The sequence below is a fragment of the Centruroides vittatus genome, unplaced genomic scaffold (assembly GCF_030686945.1).
Source record: "Centruroides vittatus isolate TY-2023 unplaced genomic scaffold, ASM3068694v2 scaffold_2707, whole genome shotgun sequence".
Classification (NCBI taxonomy): domain Eukaryota; kingdom Metazoa; phylum Arthropoda; class Arachnida; order Scorpiones; family Buthidae; genus Centruroides; species Centruroides vittatus.
The window spans coordinates 654,980-677,234 of NW_027122692.1; the positions used below are offsets into that span (position 1 = coordinate 654,980).

The 22,255-nt window shown below is 34.0% G+C and overlaps 1 protein-coding gene across 1 annotated transcript in view; it reads right to left on the reverse strand.

Annotated features, from left to right (window-relative positions):
• Window positions 1-17,268, reverse strand: part of LOC136987790 (centromere-associated protein E-like) — a 43,391-nt gene extending 26,123 nt beyond the window's left edge. Inside the window, exons 1-3 of the mRNA XM_067285553.1 lie at window positions 17,081-17,268; window positions 11,553-11,603; window positions 7,398-7,504 (exon numbers count right to left, since the gene is read on the reverse strand). Coding sequence (XP_067141654.1) covers window positions 7,398-7,504; window positions 11,553-11,602 — 157 coding nt within the window. The 5' untranslated portion in view covers window position 11,603; window positions 17,081-17,268. The remainder of the gene's footprint in view (window positions 1-7,397; window positions 7,505-11,552; window positions 11,604-17,080) is intronic.
• Window positions 17,269-22,255: the final 4,987 nt, after the last annotated feature.

The following is a 22,255-nucleotide window of genomic DNA, read 5'->3' on the forward strand; positions in this document are numbered from 1 at the left end:
TTCCATTTAGTGTCAAATAATGTTATACCCCACCCAATGGCAAATTGACAAAGTACAAATGAATATATAGAATTATATCCTGCTGTAGTATTCATTTGGAAGCTGTACAGTCTAAAACAAAAACCTTTAAAAACCTGATTTATTTATTTAGCGTATGGCTACACATCTAATTCAAAAAAGAACAAATCATAAATGAAAGAACACAAATCATAAATGTAAATCTAAGTTAGAAATATAGTTTAAAGCACTTTCAGTCACAATCAGGAAGTCACTCAGTTGTCCCGGAAAAGATCTTACTGAACAATCTTCCAAGATATGGTGTATAGTCTGTCTTTCAGCACCACAATCACACTGCGGGGATGCAACTTTTCCCCACCTAAAAAGACTGTCCCTGCACAACCCATGTTTGGTCCGAATCCGATTTAACACACTCCAAAGATTTCTGGATAACTCAAATCCAGGTGGTCGCTTTGTGATACAAGGAAGTTGTCAGCTGTCCACCGGAGAGACATCAGCCCAGAGCCTTTTCCAAGATTCAGTGAGGTTGAAATTATTGGAATGCAGGGATTTAGCTCTTAATAGGGGAGGGTGTCTTGATTTAAGCCGGTTTATGCTGAGGTCATCAATATCCTGATGAATCGGGAGTTGTGGATTAGATAATATTTTCCTATATTCCCTGAGCAGAGTGCTATCCCTTCGGAGTGTAGATGGAGGGATATGGCTCAGAATAGGTAACCAATGGACAGGAGTTGATTTGAGAGTACCTGTTATGATACGTAGGGTAGTATTTAGTTGGGCATCCAGTTTATTAATGTGAGTACTGTTTATCCATACCGGTGCACAGTATTCCGCTGCAGAGAAAACCAAGCCAAGAGCAGTGATCCGTAAGGTGGACGGTGAAGAACCCCATGTGGTTCCACATAACCTTTGGAGGATGTTGTTTCTGGTATTAACCTTGGCAGCCAAATTCATCAGATGTGTTTTAAAGGATAAAGTTCTATCCAGAGTGACACCAAGATATTTCGGGTTCTTATTATATTTCAGTAAATTATTGTCAAAATAAATCTTTAATTCTTCATTTGCCAGCTTGTTATTAAGGTGAAAGCATGTAGCTTCAGTTTTTGTCTTACTCAGTTGAAGTCTCCACTGGCGAAAATATTGTCCTAAGATTGATAAGTCCTCTGTCAGGATCTTTTCAGTAATTGCAAGGTCTTTATGTCTCGTGGCAATCACCCAATCGTCTGCATATCCAAATTTCCTTGCCTCCGTTTGAGGCAGATCAGCTATGTAAAGACTAAAGAGCAGTGGTGCCAGGACAGAACCCTGAGGTAGGCCATTATTTAGTTTTCTTATCCTACTTCTCGAATTTCCCATGACAACTTGAAAGGGTCGGTTGCTTAACATCTCATCAATTATTTTAACCATTTTTAAACAGGGTATCACTCGGAGCAGCTTATAGATTAAGCCATGCCGCCTGACAGTATCATATGCTGCAGTAAGATCGATGTATACTGCAGATGTTTAAAAACCTGATAGAGTTATAAGAAACAAATGTTTTCAGCAATCTTCAATGGCTGTATCCAGGTTTCAGAATAGAAAAAATTCGAAATACAAATTTAATGTAGCTTACACATGAAACAGTATAAAATAAAATATTTATTCCTTTAAAATAAGTTCAACTTTTCTGTTCTTAGAATTAAAAATAATGTTCTACAACAAGTTCTATCCTATGAATACAAGATGATCAAATAAAATCAGAATTAGCGAAAAGTAGCACAAGATGTTTGGTAGCACAAGATGTTTAGCAGCAAAGCAATTTAGACTTGCTGATGCTGTGGGCCAGCACTACAACAAACATGGATGCTTACAGCATTACCAAATTCTTTGCAAGTTCTACTTTTGTTTGCTCATTCAAATAGTAAAGATAAAATTGTACTGTGCCCAATATGCAAGATTATTTTACTTCTTCACAGCATATTAATTACTTTGACCTTTTCATATCTGAGGCAGACTGTTAACCAAGCCTCTTTTATATGGCTTACAATATTGCATTTGATCTCAAAATTTGATTGATCAATTTTGATAAAATTTTGCCATTTTCTATTCATTGCAATGAGGAATCCAAAAAATTATGAAAAATGGGGGTCAACGAATTGGTTTTTGAGGTCCTGGCATGAGTGTGTGTGTGTGTGTGATAAAGTGATATCGCACTAATTGCACTACTTTGTCAGGCAATGTCCCGACGTCACTAGCACATCTTCTATGAGCTTATATAATTGAGTTTGTTCTCAAAATTTGTTGGGCTGATTTTAATTAATGAAACTTTGCTATTTTCCATTAGTTGCGATGAGGAATCCAAAAATGTAATGAGGGTCCATTTATATGTAAAAGGTAAGAGTCCATGACTTCATTTTCAGGATATACAGTGGAGTCAAAATGATAATGTCCATGCTCCCTGATACAATTGAGCATGCCTAATGGATTTTAAGGAATGGTTGGGTTGGGTGATTTGAGGTTTTGTGGCACAAGAGCCTAGGTAGACCAAGCCTAGCCAGGTCTAGCCAGTTATGTTGCTGTATGCCCTTTTGGGTCTTTTAATATGTTAATTGTTTTGTTGTATGTCCTAGAGTCCTAGTGTATATAAGTTTATTGCCTTCAAATATGCTATTGTAGATTGAATTTGTCTGTTATTGTCTAGTATACTCCACAGAGCTTGGTTGTCTGAAGGTATTTGTTGTTGAAGATAAAATTATTTTCTCTGGTTGTTTTGTACTGAGGGCACATTAGTAATATACAGGATGTTTCAAAAAGAATTTTCCAATTTAAAATAATTATATTATAAAAAGTAATTTATATTATATATATATTATATTTTATATATATTAAAATTATTATATTATAAAAAGTAATGAAGATACACACTTAAGATTAATTTTATATTACAGGGCTAATCTTCAAGTTTTTATATATTCTAAATCATAGGTGCTCTATATGCCCACCTTTGGATGCATAGCATATGTCCAAACGGTAGTGAAATTCGTCCCAAACTTTTGCATGTCTGGATCCACTGCTGCCATTATGTGGTTTCGCAGTTCGACCAGTGTAGCTGGAAGAAGATGCACATAAACGGAGTCTTTTATAAATCCCCACAAGAAAAAATCAGTCCAGCGACCTAGGAAGCCAGTTATGTAAAGCTGAATCATTAAGTCCCATATGGCTGATCCATCATTGGGAAATCTGTGTATTCAAAAATTCTCAAACTTCTAGGCTCCAATGTGGTGGTACGTCCTTTCCTGTTGAAAAATGAAGTCATCCAAATTGGTCTTTAACTGTGGGAAAAGAGTTTCCAAGCATATCAAGATATGTGATTTCCATAGCAGAGTTCTCTAAGAAGAAAAAGGGACTGTACACCTTTTCCCGAGAAACTACACAAAACACATTAAGTTTGGGCAAGTCTCTCTCATGCTGTACAATTTGATGTGGCTGCTCTATACCCCATTTTCTAACATTATGGCAGTTTACCTTCCCACTGAAATGAAAAGTAGCCTCATCAGTAAACACTAAGTGTCTTACAAAATTGTCATCTTCTGCCTCCTTGTCGAGAATGAATTCACAAGTTGGCATGGCTGTGTTTGTCTCCTCTTGAAAAGCATGCATTAATTGAATCCTGTATAGTTTCATAATCAAATGTCACTGCAAAACACACCAGACAGACATTGTGAAAATTTTAGTTCTCTACTGGCACAGTGAGTGGACTTTCATGGGCTACGTGCAAAACTCAGCCAGATGTGGTCCATATCTTCGTCTGACACACAGGAACAACCAGTGGATTTCCATTCACACAGACAACCCGTGTCTTGGAATTGTTCATACCATCGCCTAATGCTCTGGGCAATAGCTGGTTCAACACCATATTGTCAACAAAAATCACGCTGAACAGTTGTTATGGACCCACACTTCGCAAAGCATAGAACACAAAAGGATTTCTGTTGTCCAGTCGCCATCTCGAAAATACGGAAATGACAGGTGAACGAAGCGCACAGGTGCTGCCAATCGGCAAGCATGTAAACCTCGAGAATTTCCTTTTTCTAACAGTACCTCATTCAACCAAAACGGAATAAAAGATGAATAGTTACGATTTGTTTAAATCAGATGATTCTTTTTGAAACACCCTGTATGTTGGATGGTAAGCGGTGTGTGGCAAATTGAGCATATCAGCTGAGTATCCCTTGTTATTAGATAATTATCTGTTAATTTTGTGTGTTAGATTCTCAATCAGGCAAGTACTATTTCTTCTTTCCAATTTTTCTGTTAGTTGGTTGTCCATTGTATTAACTCCAGTTTTATGGTGTGTAGTTTATTGTTGAGCTGTTTGCCTCTGTCCTCTTGTCATTTGTTGTATATGTACTTTTGATATAGCTACCTAGGTCTTTATAGTAGTCTGAATATTCTTGCTTGGTTCCTGTTTTCTTGTTTTGCAAGTTTGTCTGCTGTTTCATTTCCTTGGAATCCTGTATGTCTGGGCAGCCAGTAAAAGACTATTGTATTTCCTGCAAGTTTGAGATGTTGGAGTAGATGCTTTATGCTATTGAGAGTTGCATGGTCTGTTATCCAAAAACTATTGATTGCCTGTAGTGCACTGCCTGTATCCATATACGTGGTACAACCCAAAAGTTCGGGGAATGCAGTAATCTACGACAACAAAAGCATGTATTTGAAGTTACAGCGTATGAAATGGATTCTACCAAACCATTTCTACGTATTCAGGTTAATTTCACCCATGTCATGTGATTAAACCGCAAGCGCTGCTGTTTTTTTCCGGAGATAGTTACCTTTGTCCTGCGACGTAATCAAAGTGGAGTTTCAAGAAAAACCTCCAACATTTCGACTTCACCGTGACCTTTCACCGTAGAATCACCATACACCTTTCTTAGCAATTTTAAAATCTCCGTAAGTGTTTTACCTAAACGCTGACAAAATTTAATGTTGGAGGTTGTTCTTGAAACTCGCCTTTGTCCTGCGACGTAATCAAAGTGAACTATCTCCGGAAAGAAACAGCAGCGCTAGCGGTTTAATCACATGACATGGGTGAAATTAACCTAAACACGTAAAAATGGTTTAGTAGAATCCGTTTCATACGCTGTAACTTCAAATACATGCTTTTGTTGTCGTAGATTAGTGCATTCCCCGAACTTTTAGATCGTACCGCGTATATATACATATATATATTATAATTTGTCTGTGGTCATGTCTTTGTACATATTGGAGGGTCATGAGAATTGCAAACAGCTCTGCAGTGTAGTGTTGTTTCTGCAAGCAGAATTCAAGGGAGAAAAATAAAAAAACAGCATTGAATGCACCTAATGGAAAACAGGCATAAAAAAACAAACAAAACACAAGAAGAAAGCAATCAATGGCAACTATTTTGTTCTTGGATCGCCTCTCTATGTTGGCAAGTGAAAGGATCATCTCTTCATACCTGGCCAGTACAAAGATCACCTCTCCCAAGGTCAGCAGGAACTGTACAAGCAGGGTCATGGAAAGGCAGGCGCAGAGAAGGTGTGCCCAGAGCACAAAAATTCCAAAATTGTAACATGGATAAACTAATAAATTCATAGAAAACTGTCACGTGAGTATGAAAAATTATATTTCAAATATAATATGCATTATATTATTAAAAAGCGGTTTTATAATTTTTAAATTTGTAATAGACAAACGAAAGTTTTATCCAAAAGCACCATATTTAAGATTGTTCCTGGTGTCAAATACTCTAGCTACATATAAAGATAGTCTCTTTCGTGGTGACAAGTGCAAGATTTGCCTGTCCATGACTGTCAGGTACAAGGATCACCTCTTCTGTGCCTAACACATACAAAAATTGCTTCTTTCTTCTGGCTCCACCTCAACTCTTCCACAATATGACAAAGTCAAGCAATGACCAAGTTTTAACAATTAGTTTAGAATTATTTCATAAAAAATTAGTTATTTATGCAAATATAGCTTATAAAAATAATGATATTATTGTAAATACAGTCAAACCTGTTTTTGTGCGGTCTTTTCTGTGCAATTTTTATTTGTGCAATTTGTTTTGTGCGATTTTTTTTTGTGCGGTATATGAAAATTTCAATCAAATTGGAACATAATTGACTCCTGTAAAATTTTTAAAAACTCTATTGGTTGTTTTCTATGACATCAGCAGGTTTTTTCATTTTTTATTCAGTAAAATTTTTTTCTCTACATGTTTATTTCGGTCCCCTCTTATTTTAATAGCATAAAAACCATAAATATTATGTTATATTTGAACAGATGCGGTAAGTTAGCTCCCCTCCAGCTTTAGACTGCAGGTGTGAAATTTCACGCCTTGTTAAATGAAATAACACTTCCTGCAGCTATATTTATCAAATAAAATCATTATTTAACGATTATTTTTAACTTTTTAATGTTAGATTCGTATTTAAGTGGAAATAATTAATTAATATAAAAATTAAAATTCTTACAGGATTTTTTTCCCCATTAGGTGTTGCAGAAAAAGGCCCAAGGAGTTAAAAAAGCAATTCCTAGTTATTTCGTACGGTTTCGAGTTATTTTCTACGTGAGACTTTTTTATGCAGTCCCTATTCACCGCATAAAAAATATTTTTTAAATTGTGTTGCGAAAACTATTTTTTATAGCCACTCGTGAAGTTTCGCGCAATTTTTTTTAATGCATTTTCTTTTATGCGTTTTCTTCTATTTCTTTTAATCCTCCGCATAAAAACAGGTTTGACTGTAGTTATATCTAATAATAATAATGGCATGCTTAAACAGTCAAATAAATAAATTTGTTCAAATTTAACTTTCTTGTACACTCAATAATAATAAAGTCAAGTATTTTACCATTAAACTGTTAAGAATATTTTATTACTTCATAGACAAATCAATAAATTGGTGTAATAAACAACGGAAATTTTTGTCACAAAGTCCTATAACAACTTTCATCATCACTAAAATATTTGTCATTATTCTAGAACAGTGGTTCTCAATCCACATCCTGCAGACTTGCCCCAAGTGTTCCACAAAAACAGATTTTAGTTTTTATTGCAAATTTATTCCAATGTACTACAACATATTACTTTATTCACAGACAATTCCATGTATACTATTTTATTCAATACAATAAAATTTATTAGTTTATTGCTTTATTATTTCATGAGAATAGTAAACCTGGAATTGCTTATCAATGTTTGAATATATTGATGCTAATGCTCCATGTAATAAAAAGTATAGGAATGGTGCTCTACAGTCTCAAAAAAATTGAAAACAGCTGTTCTAGAAATATAATGTAATCACAATATGCTGATCAATCAATTGCACTTCACATTAAACTTTAATTGATAACATAAAAGTAGCATTACTCACCAAAAGTATAGGAACAATTTGGCACTAGTTTTCCGGTATTATCTACCTGAATGATCGTATTTTTATTCTCCACTTTCCAATGAATTTCTGATCTATTATTTTTCTCACTGATGAATAAAAATATTTTATAGTATTTAATTAGTTACTGTTATATATATATATATATATGTATATAAAAGATTAATGTTGGTTTTTAAATTTTGTCTCTTCTAAGCAAGCCACCCTCATTTAACTGTTCTGGAAAACTTGCCCAAGCAAGAATTTAAACTTAAATGGGACCAAGAACTTGCATAGGGATTGCTTTATGCCAGACCCCTTCTGTTACACTTTTTATAAACAAATGAAATATGTAAAATATATTATTATTAATAAAAAGGAGTCTTAAAAACTATTTTCTGTTAGTAAAAATAACATTGATTTTATAGAGGTAGAAATCACTATGGGCCACTAAGTTTTAACCAGGCCTGGGAAAAATTTCTCAACAGCCCTGAATCTATACCATTTTGTGCCATCACCGAAGAAACAAATTTCATACAATCTAGTAAAAAACAAAATGCACTTCTTTCTTTGAAAAATATTGAGTACAAAAGTGCATAGTATGTAATATTGTAACTATTCATAAATTCTTTTAGTAATAGTATATGAAAGTTTCTTGATACATGAAAAGTTGTATGAACTGTATTTTTGCAGATTGTCTGGTATATCAATCTATCTGAGAAAGCCATGAAATCAGATATTTCCATGTGGTAAAAACTGGCATGCCAGTTTAAGTGAGACTTATACATCCCTCTCCAGAGAGCAGATTAAAAAATGAATGAGTTACATCAAGTAAAAAGGAACAAATTTTCATTCTAAAACTGTGAAACTGTGAGCATTATGTCAAAAATTATGGTGTTTAATTTCTTCGTTTTGTCTTCTTTCTAACAATGGAAAACAGTTGTGGAATGTCAAGTGCTTTTTTTTATGTTTATTTTATGGTAATTTAATTCAAAAACACAAAAATAAACATATTAAATTTCAGAAACTGGCTGTAAATTATCACAACTTACATCAATTAAGATTGCTTTGTGTGAAAATTGAGAAGAAGGTGTTATTTCTAAGGTCAGGGCAGATAGTGTGGGCTACATTGACTAACTACTACTACTACTACTACTACTACTACTGTCAACAAGACCTAAATTGTTTTATTGTCCTGTAAATGAAAACATTGTAATTTGACTGACTTAAAACAAAAATGATTTTAGGTCAGTCAAATTACAATGTTATTATTTTACAGTACTCAAAAGAATGTTTTCTTTAATATTTAATTAACAACTAGTTTTGTTAGATCGGATTAATTTTAGTTTTTGCAGTTGCAGTTTTTCCCAAGTTTCCAGCATGCCAGTCATTCCGCAAAAATGCAGCAATAGTTTTTTCTTTCTATTTGTAAAAGGATGCAAATATGTTTAATTTTTCCAAGAACATGACCATTATTTGCTGATTAACACTTCTTGGGCACTTCATCTTCAGAGAATTTCCTCATTGGAAAAAATCCAAACTTGGGATTGTTGCTTTGTTTCTGGCTCATACCGACAGACAAATATTTCATCACCAGTAATATTTGTGGGATGTTATAATCCCACAAACATTTTGACATCCCATTTACAAATTTTTTAATCATGTTGCAACACCTTTCTACACAAACTTCCTCTTTTGCTTTTAGTGAGAGAATGTGGCATCTACCATCTTCACCAACAGATGAAAAATTTTCCTTAGGCAAAGGCATGTGTGAACAATTTTGTTCACTGCTATTGATCCAATTTGCAGAGTTTTCTCAATCCCATTTTAAGTTATCTTCGGTCCTCTGTGATAACGACCCACACAAACCACATTCTCCATTCAGCCACCTTCTACTGCAGTTACCCTGCAGTAGAAGGGTGGCAATTTCAAACTTCATCTCTCTGTTTTATCATATCAAAATCCACCAAATCACCAAAAAATCCTGTGTTTGTGATGGAAAAGGTGAAAGGCTGCCTGCACATAGTGACTCAGACACCCCAGATTTAAAATCACAAAGCATTATCATCTGAAATTGCTTACAAGTCACATCCATTGTTTCTTCCAGTCAAACTAGCACCACTTCCAGTTTGCACACTTAGGATGCATTCACACTGCCAATGAAAAAAAACAAAAGTCATGTTTTAATCATTTGTCTTTGTGAAACATCCACACTAGTTGTTATAGTTGGTCTTTTGTCTTAGTCATTCGTCGCTCCAAAGTTAGCCAAGATTCAACATTTGTCATTGTCATAATGGAATCGACCAATCAATGTGAACTTTCCACAATTCTTTGAACAAGATGGAGGAACCACTAATCTTTTGCATCAAAGAAAGAGACCCTACAAAGCTTAATAAATGGTCTAAGGTATATAGAGACAAACAAAAATAATTTAAAAATATCCTTTGATATCTTTTAATCATAATTTCTGTACCAAAGCATGTAAATCACCTCATTTTTCTCTCAATATAAATGGTTATGTTACCATCAATGTTTTGATATTTTCCTTAACAAAAGTAATAAATTCCACTGTCAAAATTGAAGAATTCACATTTTACTCCTCATATCCAATTTTAAAACAGAAGAGTCCAGTCTAAAAGTACAGAAAACCACAGAATAATGCTAAGCCTAATGTACATTGTGCATGCTCTAACGTAAGACGAAAACTAATAAATTCTTTGGAAAACAAGAACAACGAAAGACAAGACTTCCTCATCATTTAGGATCTGTGGTCATGGTCGTCAGCAGTGTGAATGCATCCTTACGGGTGGTAACAGACATGACAACTAGTAACGTATCTTAATGAAAATGTTTATTACATATACAGCAGATGTTTCTGTATACCCAATACATTTTCCACGTCTAGAAACTTTCAGAATAACCCACACACAAAGTAGCAATAGAGCAAACTAAAAAAAAATCAATTAGTCCTATTGTACTTCTCAACTTTTAAGACAGATTTTTCGAAAGAAAGAAATATCAAAACTTCATTCTACATCTATCTAATAATACAATGCACAAGTAAACGTAAGTCTGGGCAGTTGTGTTTGTGGCATTTGACAAAATGCAAATGCTCTAACAGACAATAACTGAAAGCCATCACTTGAAGCCAATACCTCAATGTATTCATCTTGTTTTCCAGTACTACTAATGTCATTTCCCAAACCATTTATCATAATACACAAATATCTGTTAATAATTTTAGCTAAACTTTTCTTAAAATACATTAATATAATATGACAATTAAAATGCATCACTGTTATTTTGTGGTACAAAACAAATGAAATACAATACCATTATCCATCTCATTAGTTTTTACTAATATAATGCAGAGAGAGTCCTTGCTAAAATGATTTAAAAAATGCTGACCTCAATGACAATTGCCTTTCAAGTCTTTGCATTAGAATTTCATATCTTTCTCAGGCTCAAATATGAAGATACTAAATAAAAATTTTAATTTACCTTCATCAAATATCATCATTGTATGATACCATATTCATTCATGCCATGCATTCTTTATTTTGTTACAAAAGTAAATTGTATATTATCAACCAGTTGTCCAAACTTTGAAATTATTTTCTCTAATTTTCCACACATCCAGCATCATCAGAATACAGTAGAAAATATGCTGATACATAAAAACTATAACCAAAAGCGTTTTATCAGCATTAAAAAGAATATTTATTATAATATAGCGAGAGTGCACAAACATGGTATTGGATCACAACTCCCAACAAAACGATAGAAAAGATAATTGAATACATTGGCATTCTCAAAGCTAGAATCAGACTCTCCCTTACATAATAAAAGGTGTCTAGTCCCCAACATCCAGTTCTAGGAAGACAAAATATGTCACCTTCTGCAGGTGCTTCTACGACTTAGTCACTTCCCACGCACGCAACTGTAGACAGTGATATATGCACCAGGTTATAACAGAATTTTTTTGTAATTTTCTAGCAATGCTGACTATAAATATATTTTCTGTATGTTATGTTATTTCCTAGTTAGCATAATACTAAATTTATGTGGGTTTTTAATGTTATCTCTCCTTTAATATAAAATAATTTGATCTGTAAAATTTATGAACAAGATTTCTAAAAAATGTTCTTTTATACTTACCGAGCAATCAAGGGCCTGACACGAATGGCTACATGTATGTTATCAGACATCCTGTAAAAATTAAAGCAGAGTTAGATAAAATGATTTCTAATTGTCAACATAATTCATATAATATTATTATGATTAACAAAAGAATAACATTCACATCATTATCTAGTTGTTCTATTGGCATTAAGTTAAAATATAAAATTTTGGCTTATATTGCATAACTTTAAGTTAGGTGACTGAGACAAAGTTTATTAACTTCAATGTTAGGTCGAATCCCACTTCCAACAAAAACAAGCATAAAATATTAGTGTTTTTTCAAATCATCATACATCATAATACTGTAATATGCTATCTTACATGACCATCTTTATTTTGTTCACAGGTAAGACATACAAATTCTTTGTCCAGAACTTCTTATGTTCACATACAGTTGCAATCAGATATTCAATAACCATTCACAACACTTTTATTATACCAGATATACCAGAAGGCCCAAAATGATTTTGAGTGAAATGTTTTCATTTTCGATCTCCAAAAGAAAATTGTATGTGTGACGCAAGTTGGGTAAGTAAGTTTGGTTGATATTTCTGCTCAGTGTTAGATTATAACAACGAAAACTATTTCTGCACTCAAAGCTAGAACTAATTTAAAATCAATGACACAAAAAAACCTTACACACGTTGTTTCTAGCAATTAAACTAATAAGCACAAACGTTTTTGGCCGTTCAAAATGGCCGAAAACGTTTGTGCTTATTAGTTTAATTGCTAGAAACAACGTGTGTAAGGTTTTTTGTGTCATTGATTTTAAATAGTTCTAGTTTGATAAATATAAAAAATACTCTTGATTTCTCATCAAATAAGGCTGAATATGAGTTACAAATTTTTCAGAAATAATTTTAGACAAATATCATAAATAAAACTAGAATTAATTTCATGACAATACTTATACTAGTGTTCTCTTTAAGCTGGTTTTTAGCTTGTTTATCGACCATCTAAACCAGTGACTCCCAAACTTTTTTCAGCCACCATGGATTATTATATTATTGTATGCTATAGTATCATCTTTAACTGACATTCATAAAGAAATTTGCAGCAGTGGCCAACTACTGTAACCATCTAGCCATTTTTATGGGGAAAACAGTTATACATAATAAAGATTTCACATTAAAATAGCCATGACTTTATCAATTATCATCTTATTTCATAAATAAAGACAACAATTTATATGTATATTTATGTAGTTCTTGTAAATAGGAAGGTACTCAAATTATCCATCAGAGTTTGAGTTTAATTATTTGAGTTTTTAACAATAAATAACCACTGCGAAGCCATATGTTCAAAATTTTTTGTTACATTTTAGTCAATTTCAAACTTCATTGTAGGGATTTCTCAAAAAGTGAAAGTTTTATTAATATTGGTTGACTTGTTCTTCATCCAAAAAAGCAGAAAATCACTTACTATTGAGAAAAAATGTAAGCGATTAGAAGCATTAAACTAGGTGAGCATCATTCTGATGTCTGTAAAGCATTAAAGTTGGTACCTTCTACAATTTCAATGATAGTAACCAATTCAGAGATGATAAAGCATTCTTACGTTCTTACACAGAAAATGTTAAAGCAAATGTTTAAGGGAGAAAAAATGGAAAAATTATTAGTGCTGTGGATTGATACGAAAAGAACATTCAATTATCTCAAGCAGTAATCAAAGGCAGTAATCATGGACAAAGCATGGTCCATATTTAATGAAACATATGATGTCAATTTTCAAACTGAAGGAAATAATTTAGACTTAGTAAACACTAGTGTTTACTAAGTCTAAATTATAGAACGAGACACGGTTTCATCAAACAAATCAAAAAATAATCTCATTTAAATATATTACAATTTTGTCTCAATTTACAAATAATTCCATTTATAAACAGTAGGCTGAGAATCTAACTACTTCATAAAGCAAAGCCTTACTGTCATTTTTTAAGTTTTTTAAATGTAATATTGTCTGCTAAGGAAAATCATAATGAGAGGCAAAATATTGGGACATATGGCAATATATCTGGATGTATGAATCATTACAGACTACATATTAAAAAAATTATTTTTCTGAAACACATCTTGCTTTTTTTTCTACATAGGCCTATTTCAAGATTTAGGGTAACTAACTGTCCTCCATTAAGCTGTATTATCCTCTCATTCTCCCTTCGAGTACGATTTCAATTGTTTGTTATTGTTTAATTTTATTTTACCATTTCTGAAATAATACCGGCAGATGATATTACAATATTTACTTGTTCTAAAAAAATAGGCACTGCATATAAAACAATATCCAGTCTTTACATGTAATACTTACATGTAACTAGTTTGAGTCATTGAATCTAAAGTAACAGTTTTGTCTTTATCACTCACTAAAGTAACAGAAAGGAAAGACACTACTATTAATCAGTTAGACCAGTGATAGTCAACCCGGTCCCTACCGCCCACTAGTGGACGATTTGAGCTTTTGTGGTGGTTGGTAGGGGGTTTGTCTGATGCTGAAGCTACTTTCCGTTACCATCGCACATCTATGACTCACTGACAGAGCAGGTTGTACTGTAACAGTGGCCATTACTCGAGTTGATCCCATTTCGTGGGGGTCACGTTGCTAGATTTATCGACTTTTTCAGTTTGATGTAAAAAAACGCTTGGTGCACTGGCAAAAAAAATTTCTGTGTATTATAAACATATGCAAAATATAAATAAAAAGACAAATTTAACTACATATTTTTACTAAACCGCCACTCAAAAATTACGAGTACTTTGCAGTTGTACTAAATTAACTTACTGAAGAACCGGTGGGCAGTTAGAAAATTTTACTACCAACAAAGATACAAAAGTGGGCAGTAAATGATTATCCCTGAGTTAGACAATCAAATAAAATTTAGCAACTCAATTACAATGGAATTGTGAAAAATTTGGTAATAATTCTAAACATTGAGTTTAAAACCATATTTATTGAATATTTCATAATTTACAGTTGGTCTACTTTACAATGTCTATGCAAGAAAGTTGGCAATCCTAACATATAGTTGGCACAATGAAAGATTCCACTTGATCAATACAAACTGTGATTATCTTAGAGAAGATAGGATAACAGGACAGAATAGTTCTGTGGAATTTTGCTGTACATGAAAATACTTGTGCTAAATGAGTTTTATCAGTTATTAAATAATTTAATTCACATACAGCAATGCAACATATGGGTGGTCTGCTGAGAAGGAATGCATAAGATCTGAACTCTGAATGAGGGGTTTCCCACCTCCATACAAGCAAAAAAGTCAAAGGAATTATATTTGTATGTGTGACCCTCACGAGATATTTGCCTCCAAAAGGTCCATTTTTACAATGTACCAGTATTGTACAATGTACTGCCTGTACTCCATGCTCTGGGTCAATCACACAGAGCATGATGCTCTGCACATAGTCATATGCATTCATGCTTACTATTGTTTGCATCTTAGCACCCACATGGGATGAGCCCCAAAACACCCTAAAACTATATAACATCAAGTACTCCACAAACAGTCAAGTGAACTAATCAAAGCCAGCATAGTCATATGGGCTAAATTAAACACAACAGTCAGAGCAGAACGACACAACTCCCAATTGTGTGTCACTCATAAGTAGGCTGATTTCGGAGAGCTGTATCTCGTAAAGAGTCATACATAAAGGTATGGTTCCTTTGACTTTTTTGTCGCTATGAGTATGGTCTACAGCTCTGATTAAGTCCCAACCATCTCATTCAGAGGTATAATTGTACCAGGGAATGCCTCCTGGAAGATCTTTTATGGGAAATGGTCCCTATTTCCCTATTTAGGTGTTACTAAAACAGTGGTCACACCTAGCAATTTCCAGCTGTGCAGGTAACCACAACTGCAACAAGCATGAGTTGCGCATGTCTTGTCATGGTCACATTGTTCATTGGTGTTGCAACTCAGAAACATGTTATAATAAACCAATAAAATTACAGCAGCTTTTTCTTTGACTATTTTCATGACTTTACCAACAGTTTACATTCTACTTCAGAGTATTTGCAAAATTTCTTATTAAAACAGCAAGCAGTTCCTCTTCTGCAATGAATAAAAAAAAAAAAAGGACAATCATTTTGGTAGAATTGGTGAGAATACATGAAGAGAAACTATTCATGCCTCCACAAAATGAAAATCAACAGGCTAAACAATCATGCTTCCACCTGCTGATGAATGAATTTAAGCTTTCAGATGCCGAAGGTTATTGAGGATATATCCATATGGACATGAATACTTTAAAAAGTATTTTAAGGAGATAATAGCTCCCATAATAGCTAAAGAAGATACACATCTTCAAAATTCTATTTCACACAGAGAACGTTTTTTTTGACACTTTCAATGTTGCCACCGTATGACATGGCACAAAGGCATTTGCTGATCAGATGCGTGTTTGCAATCAGCACAAATAGAACAAACTTTTTGTTTGTTTCTAGTTGCGGTTGCAGGTGTGCCGGTTTTTGAAGAGGTTTACTAGTTCACGAGAACAGTCGTCACAGTTGCAGTTGCCTGCATGGCTGGAAATCACAAGTTGTGACCACGGCTTCACATGAGGAAAACTCAGAAAACTTTACGTGGCCAGCTCGTCGACAAGATATGAACGCACAACCAACTATCGGTGTTCAACGGTTTTATCCATTCTACCATTGACGATCCTAGTTATAAAATGTCATTTTTCCTCGAAAAGAGCATTCACGTGAACAAAAGCAAACCCTGCCGCCTGGACGATAAATGAGAAAGTAAGGAGGGCCAGAGGATGATCTACAAATTTAATAGCACTTTTACTTCAACAGAAGCTGTTTTCTAGAGTGTCTTGGGAGTTTTTTCCCCCTGAAAAGAAGTTTAAAAAGCAAGTAAAGAAAAATTTTGATGCAGAGAGTATTATCCCATCCCATTGTCCCATCTCCTCTAAAACAGGCACAGTTAGTATTGACTAAGTGAAATACTGACTTCACGTACACAATTCACAACTTTTCGTCACATATAAATCCGAGGATTAACAATAATCATTAAGAAGTGGTACAGGTACATTACACAATTATGCTGTAAACACCATGATATAAATTTATCAATTCTAATATCCTTAAATCTGTAAAAATAACCAACAGTTTAAAAGAAACTGTCATTTATAAATTATGTATCATAAAAATTAACAGGTTTCTGTTAATTATAATATTTATTATATAATCAATTAGAATACAAATTCAGCTCTGAATGCCTTTAGTCTAGGGGGGTCAAAAATTTGAGGGGGACCAAACAACCATTCAGAACTTCAATTTTACCCTCAATGTACTGTATATTTGAGTTAAAATTCCATTTTGACTGTATATATTTTGAGGAAAAAAGTAAAACAAAATAGAAATTTCAATTGAAAGTTACTTTTAAGTCAATACACAATATGCTTATGTGTCATACACCTAAAAGCCACTTCTACCAAAATCTAATTCATTAATTAATGATAAAAACAAATGTAAATCGCAATTACCTGATAGTTATAAGGTTAAATGTTCTAATTAAAAACACAAATAATTTAAAAATCGAGTTAAAAATCGTATTTTATACTTCAAATTTTAGTTTATTCCACCCGAATTTTCAAAACATATTCGAATAACACCGCCATTACTCGTTTGACGATAACATAGGTCGTTGCCGATCACGTGAACAGCAATTTAAAATTTTGATTTTTATTATTTTTAAGTTACTAGATAATTTAAAATTAAAACACTAGTAAATTTTAATAATAATAATATAATATAGGAATGATATTTTAATTATTTAAAAAATCGTTTGGTAAATGTAATTTTAAACTAGTGTTGCCAACTCAAATTTTTTAGACGGCATCTTTAAAATGAATTATTAAAATATTTTCAAAATTGTAAAATTTAAACATAATCTGAGATGTTTATTGATTATTAATACTTAACAAATGTAAAATCTCTTAAATATTTTTCGCCAATGAGTTGACTCATATCTCGGATCTCGTCACTCACTATACATCCGCCTTGTCCCTCACCGTCCGGTCGCCCCTTTGTGGGCCTGGACGAATCCTTAATAGGCTTGCAAAATGAGACGGAAAGAGTTTTAAAAACTATCCATCCGCCCCATTGTAGGCTGGACATATAAAAGGCATAATTAGAAATATTTCTCTAGTACGTTTAAAGCAGTAAAATTCCCGAAGTTGGGATATTGACTCGAACCTGGAACCTAAAACGGAAGACCGATGCATCAACCCGCCTTTAGTCGACCGGTCATCAATGAGCAGGTATATGAAAAAACCTGCCGAAACTGTTGCAGTTAACAAATATGCGTGTGCATACATAAAATAAAATTAAAAAAAAGTTTAATTCTTTTGGAATTTAAATTAAATTTGCAATATTTTCATTAGTTCTTAGAGAACTTTTTGGAATTTCGAATCACGTTTGATATTTCTGAAGATTTAACTCGGACTCGAATTAGGTCTTCCAGAATGGTGAGAGTTGGGGCATTATCATCATCTTGATCATTAGGTCAAAACGGTAAAGACAGCCAAATAATTCCCAAAGTATTTTAAATGCATCTTAGCCGCTTCGGCTATCCCTTATTTCGTTTATTATCGTTATTTCCATCCTATTGGCACTAAGAAAACCGTTTTGGTTCTAGGCAAAAAATGGACGTTTGGATGGTGAGAGACAGAGCCCGATATCTCAGATTCCGACCGCCTCAAAAATTTCCCGGTGTTCTTCGATCTGTTTCGGGTTCGTTTCCGACTCCCCAGAGCGGGGATTGACAACTTAACCGCTCTGAGATTTGACCTGTGACTCTGTGGCTTGAAACTACTCCTGTGAATAGGAAGTAATGATTACAAGAAACAGACAAAAAGTTATGGGAGGAAAAAAGGCAAAAGGGAGTAATTGTTGGGTTGTATGTATAAGAAATGCAACTTGCGGGCGATCTACAGAGGCAGGAAGTGCTCTCCGGAGGACTTTCTGCGGAAATTGGTTCCTATTTAGGTGTTAGACAAGTGATGAAAACTTGGAAAACTTCACCTGGCCAGCTCGTTAGTGAGCAGTGAACAGGTAATCAACTATCAGTGCTCAGTGGTTTTATCCACTCAGTCAAAAGTCGACTTATTATTTGATCGTGTTGCTTCGACCAGATACAATTTGACCAGAAATTAATACACAGTGACTTGTTTTACACTGCAAAAATTAATGTCCCGGTATTGCTTATTGCGGCCGAATTTGTTAAGTAAGGTCATCACAGCTAAAAGTTGGAAAATGAAGTCGATCTATAATACCCATAATAAATTTTGCAGCTTAAACGGGATTCGTATCCGAATTTACCACTAAAGTTCCTACTTATTTGAAAAAAAGAGAAGAAAACAAAAAATAACTAAAAACACAATACAAAAGTCTAGACAGCTGGATGACCCAGGCAATAAAAGCACAGCCTGCGCTTTTGAAAGACGACTTCAAATGAGCTCAGAAATTTTTATGGATAATGATAATTATAGATAGTTTACCGGATCCAATCTTCGCCTAATATTTATTTATTTATTTATTACTTATTATGCATGCTGGATATCTTCGCCTAATAAATGTGAGTCAGTCTGGTGAATTCCACAATAAGCCTTTCTTTATACTGGATTTGACGACAGGATGTCTGAGCGGTCGATATGTCGGGTTCCGACCATCACACCCGACCTCTATATTGTGGAACTGACCGAACTCGTGATAAAAAGAAAGGTTTCTAGTACCTACAGGGTGAAAAGCAAAGCCGGATTAACTCACTTTGGGGCCCTAGACATTTCCTTCAACGGCCGGATGGCCGAGCGGTAAAGGTGGCAGCCTACCGCTCTGGGGACCCGGGATCGAATCCGAACGGGTCGAATAATCCCCAGGAATTTTTCGGGCGGTGGTCAGTTCAAATATGTCGGTCCCCGTTCCTCACCACCCGGCCGCCCCATTGTGGGCCTGGCCGAACCCATAATGGGCCTACTAAAAGAGGCCCTCTTAGTGCCCACAGGGCGGAAAGAGTTAAAAAAAAAAAAAAAAGACATTTCCTTCTTACCGGGCTCTCTCCCTCTCCCACAAGAAAAGTTTGTTTATAAATTTAAAATTTTAATAATAATAATCAGCGCAGTTAACTATTATTCCTTTTATTATTATTCCTGTGTAAATAATTAAAAATAATGATAATAATAAGCGCAGAGCCCAAACGGTTAGGAGTTGAAAGTTGAAATTTGGTACACAGTTATGGTACGTCTCGAGAACGTACACTAAGAAGGAATTTTTCGAAATTTTCCGCCATGGGGGAGAGGGAGAGGATTAAAGATTACCCTGAAGAACTTGGCTTCTACTGTACTATTTTAGATGTAATTTTTTTGTTTTTAACTGCGTTTTAGTAGGGTACTACGTGGAGATGAAAAAAGTGTATTCCTTAACAATGGAAGTGCTAACACTTCCATTTATAATTTTATTTCTCGAAAAATCCCTTCTTAGTGTACATTCTCGTGACGTACCCTATTAAAACGCAATCAAAAACGCAAAAAAAACCGCATCTGCGCTTGTAAATCTTGCACGTCGCTTTCTTTTAACATTTCTATTGTTGACACTTCCATTGTTGAAGACTTAATCCTGTCCCTCCCCGGGGGAAATTTCACTTGTCAGGTTTAAAACAATTAGGTTTATCTTACATATGTTTATATTAAGTGTAATATAAACATATGAACCGCATTTTATTTCTCGATCTAACGCAACTCAAAGGGAGATTGCTAGAGAAACAGAAGATAACTCTAACACATCCAACCTCTAACCAATTTTGTATTTAACAAGTGTTAAGTAACAATGAGATGTATAACTGTCTATTTTGAAAAGATTTGTAAATAATTTTGTTACGTGTGACACACCTCTAACCAATTTTACCACTAAACCAAATGCTATCTTTCGGCCCATTGCGTAAAAATAACTAGAATATACACAAAAACAATAGAGGTTCTAGAAATCTTTAAGGATGGTGCAGAAACGAAACAATGTGCCTTATAATATTTGTTTTATTACTTGAGGCACTGGCTTTATCGAAGAAAAACCCCCAAAAGGGAGGTGCGCTCTACACTACGCACTCACTAAAAATCCGCTTCTGCACACATATACACACACAAAAGTGTGGTCATTAATAAAGTTTTTTTGTTACTGTTCGTGTTTGACTGCTTAGTGTTAGTTCTAAAGATCAGTAGGATCGAATGACAAAGGCCTATTTCAGTACATAATACTTTTCAAAATGGTTAATGATTCGTTAAAAACGTATCAACACGAATATGTTGAAAATAGGGGTACGTGGTATAAACTCCTTCAACGAGACTATTCACTAAAGGCGTTCATGACGGGTGACACTCTCAACACATTGGTGTCTCTACTCGCATAACTGGAGCCTGCGCATTCAGGTTATGAACCGTCTTTTGGAATATTAATGGCGATCTCACAAGTAAAAGATAAACCGTACCTTGTGAGAAAATACTGTCAAACTCAGAACTGTTTAGTGTGAACACTCTTTGTCTCTCTGCAAATATCCATGCGCTATTTAAGTTATTTCCACTCGCGTTAGAGCGTATTGGCATCAATCGTATCTATTTCTGCAATCATCGTTTTTCAAGTTAGGCAGTTCTCGAGGAGGGAAAATGTGTAAACCGGGTCTTTCACAAAATGCATACAAAATGAAATTAAAACAAAATACAAAACGAAGTCACATATATAGATACAATAAACTCGTTTCTGGACTCCTCGATGTTCCGTAATAGCATGTGTAAGATAGCCGGGACGCCCAATCACGTGGCGTCCAACGGAACAGAATCAGCATCCTCATTCAAGATATGCACTGATCTGTGTGTGAGGAAGGAAATAGATTAGTACAAATGTATAATGTGTTAACACTATGTGTTTATTCATTATGAATTATTATATGTATAGAACAGAACCAAAAAAAGAATGGAGCCACGGTTTCCGAGCTTATATATAAGGAAGCTAAACACTCGGGCGCTGCGCTTGACGCGCCCTTTACAAGCCGCGGTAAGACATCACGATGCACACTGTCATAATACATATATATATATTAACTGAAATAATTTAGGATTATGTCCACTCATTGAGACAAAGATTTTATAGGTCAGCAATATCTTTAGTGGGCTGTTTCATAATTAAAAAATTAATTAGGAGTTTTATTTTTTCTATTAGGAACAAAATATAATTGGTTAAATTGGTGTTATAAATGTGATTTATTGCTGAAAAAAAATAAAGAACAATTTCATATTTCCGTTAGAAATTTGTATTTATTTTCAATCGATTAAAATATTCTCTACGACATCCGCCATTGCGATACGTGATAATTTAATAAATACAAGTATACATATTATGTATAATTGTTCACGGAAGCAATTTTCTACAATTTAAATGTAATAAATATCTTAAAAATAACAAATAATTTGTCTATAATTTTTTTAAACATTATCTCAAATTTCGGAATACCTTATTACGTCTTTTTCCACCAAAGATAATTTAACGAATCAAATTACTTATAATATTATATTATTATACATAAAAAGTATTTAAATGTATTTAAATGACGGTTTATTTGAACATATGAATATTTATATAAAATAAATTTTTTGTGTGGCTACGTTTACACA